A 3,816-nucleotide genomic window follows, 5' to 3' on the forward strand; every position below is an offset into this window, starting at 1 on the left:
ATCAATAGGAAGAAAAAAAAACTCTAATAACATCACCCAAACCCCATGTTAGGCCACGTACAAAAGGAAAAACAAATCTTTCCTTACCTGTAAATAACATGAATGCTTCTCAGCAAATTTAGTTTATACCCACTATAAGTCAATACACATTACAGCTGCTTACAGATGCAGGTCTCCACCAACCAGTGCTTTACTGTAAAACACAGAGCCCAGCGCATGCCCCAGAGGATCACGTTAGTTGGACCTGGCTCAGCCAACATCTGTATCAGTCAAGTGCTTTAGTAGGGCTTTTTCATCGCTTTTGTCCAATAGCCAGTTGAATCAGCTTTAGATAAAAGCATCCAAAAGCCCTGCTGAAATGCCTGATCTATACAGACATGGCAGAGCCAGGTCAAACTAACATGTAAAACATGTTCCCCACTTCCTCCCTCTTAGCAGTCTATGTTACTAATCATGGACTAGGGAAACTGGACTTAGACCAACTTTCACTGGCACCACAAGCATGTTGGCGGCTTGTCAGTCTCTGTTCTGTTAAGCACTTCTGGTTCTTAACACTGACTGGATGGAGGGCAGCAGGAGCTCCACTCCAGATGCTAGATTCCATAAGAGGTTCACTTACTGAAGAGTGCCACATATTATCCAAAGAAAGGTGGTACAAAATCTGGCTGACTACTTTTTTCACCATATTTTAATAGGAGCTGTACCTTCCGTAAGATATATGGACCACTTCTGAAGCTTGTAGGTGTTTATTAAATGCCGAAAATTAAAAGCAGACACAGGACTTTAGTTATGTAACTTTATTCTTTTAAAGTAAAAGAAATCAACTCTTATGCGACCAGGGCAGAAGCTGTGGATGATTCACTGAAAAAAAGAAAGACAAATTAGTTGCTATGGCAGCTACTCAAAAAAGCTGCCAAAAATCCAACTTCAAACCAGAGCCTGACAATATTTAAAAAAGTGTCAGCGTTATTGATTATATCCTCAATTATCACCTACTCACTTTCCTTCATTCCTCTCACTGCTCTAAGGCTGCTCTCTTGAAACACAAGGGAGCTGTATTCTTCTTTTCATGGCTGTGCCATTTCAGCATCAGCAACCTTCAGCTTATCTAAAGTTACACTTTCCAAGACTAGAGGCTCACTCAGACATCCAAGGAAGGTTTAGCCAACACTGAGGAACAACCTTTCTGGTGGAAACTGCAAATGGTTGGAAAGTCAAACATCACAGTGACCAACCCGCATTTTTAAACAAAAAGTGCACAGCTGACATATGAACAAAGATGACAGGAGGTTTCAGACTCTCCCTCGCTAGAGATGCTTAATACAAATAGAAAAGATTCCACTATTATACTGTAAAATGTTACTCTAACATACAAACTTATGTTTGCAGGATAAGCCCAAATTTAACTCCACTCTGCTATTGGCCATGGATTGTCCAGCATTTAAATATAGTCAAATTTGGACCACCAGCTACTGCTCTGCTTCCTTGTTTAAGCATACACTGATCATATAAAAATGCTGTCCTAAGATTTTGAGCTTTAACTTCACTATCAACTATGGGGCATGGGGAGCCAGGGGGATTCTCCATAGCAAAAAAGGAGGAAAAGCCAGTTAAACACTTACTACTTCCAATTGGGTGGTAGCACTCTCTTGGTCTTGTAGTAGCGAGCCAGCCTGTGAATTCTGCTCTCAATCAGAATCAGGCGGAATTTAGCATCTTTATCCTGATAAAACAAATAAGAAACAGTCAAGTGAAGAATTTCCTCTTTGGCATCCAAGATAGTTTATTTACAAGATAAGCTTTAGTGAAATCCAAATGTCCACTATTGTACAGGCTGGTATTTCCCACTTTTAGACTTTAATCCTGATCATGAGACACACCAGCCTAGTCAGCTGAAATGCATATGGATTCTCTGTAAAAGCATCAATAACTTTATGAGACCAGCACTAACCTAGAAGACGTTATATACAACAAAAGAGCTAGTTTTTATTCAGACATGCCATTTACATTTTATTAAGCTGAATAGCCAAGTTTTCCTCAATTGCACTGAGAATCTCTTCTCAGTGAAGTTGCTCTTCATTTACTCCTCTGCAGAACAGAGGTAATGATACCAAACACTCTCTTAAAAACAGCTCTACCAACTAACTTTGTAGGAAGTGGGTGGCATTATTTAGATGCCTGAACTTGACTTCCACCTGGCATCAAAAACAGATCTTTAGCTTATAAAACTAAATTTTATCCTGAAAACTTGGAACAACATCCAAACAAACAGACAAACCAGGTTTATCTTCAATATCAATTTCAGTTAACAAAAGTGAAGCCACAAAAACTTCCATGCGCAAAAAATAAAAAGAAGTTTTTAAACTAACAAACTACCACATGTAGTTTCTAAATTAATCCAAAGACTTCTGGGGCTAGCAAAGATTTTTAGGACATCTTATTCTCATTTGTCATGATGTGCCATATTTGTCACCTTTTGCCATACAAAAACCACTAGTCATCAGGGGCACATGCACATAATGTGCTTTTAAAAACGCCCAGCGCTGCATCTCATACGTTTGTATAAATGGTAAAATGCACACAGCACTGAGACAATGGTGGCAGTGCTCTTTTGAACTAAAACACATCGAAGGTGTTTTAGTTTCAAAGTGCACTGCTGTCATTTTCTCAGCGCTGATGCGTATTTCACCATTTATACAAACATATGAGATGCAGTGCCCGGTGCATCAGTTTGCATGCTCCGCAGACTTGATAAATCAAGTCTGCTCCAATGTGCTGGATTTCCAGTGCATCAGAGCAGACAAAGGTATGTGTATAAATGCCGCAGCAGCTTACTTTTCTGTTCCTCTCAAGATGTTTGCGAACAGCAACAGCCTTCTTGATCAAATGGTACAGATCCTCTGGAAGGTCCGGAGCAAGTCCTTTGGATTTAAGGATCCTCAAGATTTTGTTGCCAGTGACAAAACGAACCTGGGCAACACCATGAGAATCCCTCAGGATGACACCTAAAATGGACAATCAAGTTTAGATGAAGGAACCTTTAAAAATCAAACAAAGAAACAACAACAACAAGCCCCACTATTCTACAGGCTCACTCAGACATCCAAGGAAAGTTTGACCAACACAAAGGAAAAACCCTTCTGGTGGAAACTACGAATGGCTAGAAGACAATCATCACAGTGAGCAGACTATTAGGGAACATTGGATCCAGAGAACTTCACTGACGACTCATCAACCCACCTTATTCTGTAGATTAAGAAATATTGTATAACTTAATATGGCACGTTTATGATAGCAAGTTATGTCACACAGTACCATAGAAATAGGTCTTGTTAAACCAGCTTTTCCTCTGTAGGCAAAAAAACTCTGGGATAACGCATATTTTTGAGATTGTTGGACTTAACGTACATGCTTCAAACAAAACTTAAGAGGCAAAAAAATAGGTTTCAAGATGTAAGTTTGGCAGGGGCGCTTTACCTAAAGCTTGTCAAATTAATTTTAGCCCAAGCCCGCCGCCACAATTTTGAAGGGTGGGATCACTAATACATGGGATACGGAGGCTGGCTGGAGCACAGCAATTACCATACTCCAGCAGACCCGATTCACCAAGTCTGCTCCAACATATTGTAATTACAGTGCATTGGAGCAGCCTCCTGGCTCATGTAGAAGCACCTTATTGTAGCAGCTTAAAAAAAAAAGAGAGACAAGCAGAGCAGCATGCCTAACTGCAATGGACTTAGATAGGGACAAGAAAGTGGCCTCTTAAGTAGATGGCTACCTGCACACACTTGGCCTTTTTTTTTTTTTTTTTTTTTT

General features: G+C 40.0%; 1 protein-coding gene across 1 annotated transcript in view; it reads right to left on the minus strand.

The window, feature by feature from the left end:
• Positions 1 to 782: 782 nt before the first annotated feature.
• The window catches only part of RPS13 (ribosomal protein S13), a 6,953-nt gene continuing 3,919 nt past the window's right edge, over positions 783 to 3,816 (minus strand). The window contains exons 3-5 of the mRNA XM_019519977.1: positions 2,836 to 3,005; positions 1,623 to 1,723; positions 783 to 861 (exon numbers count right to left, since the gene is read on the minus strand). Of these exons, the coding sequence (XP_019375522.1) occupies positions 828 to 861; positions 1,623 to 1,723; positions 2,836 to 3,005 (305 nt within the window). The 3' untranslated portion in view covers positions 783 to 827. The remainder of the gene's footprint in view (positions 862 to 1,622; positions 1,724 to 2,835; positions 3,006 to 3,816) is intronic.

This window comes from Gavialis gangeticus, unplaced genomic scaffold (assembly GCF_001723915.1).
Source record: "Gavialis gangeticus isolate Ggan-Ray unplaced genomic scaffold, GavGan_comp1, whole genome shotgun sequence".
NCBI classification, from domain to species: Eukaryota; Metazoa; Chordata; order Crocodylia; family Gavialidae; genus Gavialis; species Gavialis gangeticus.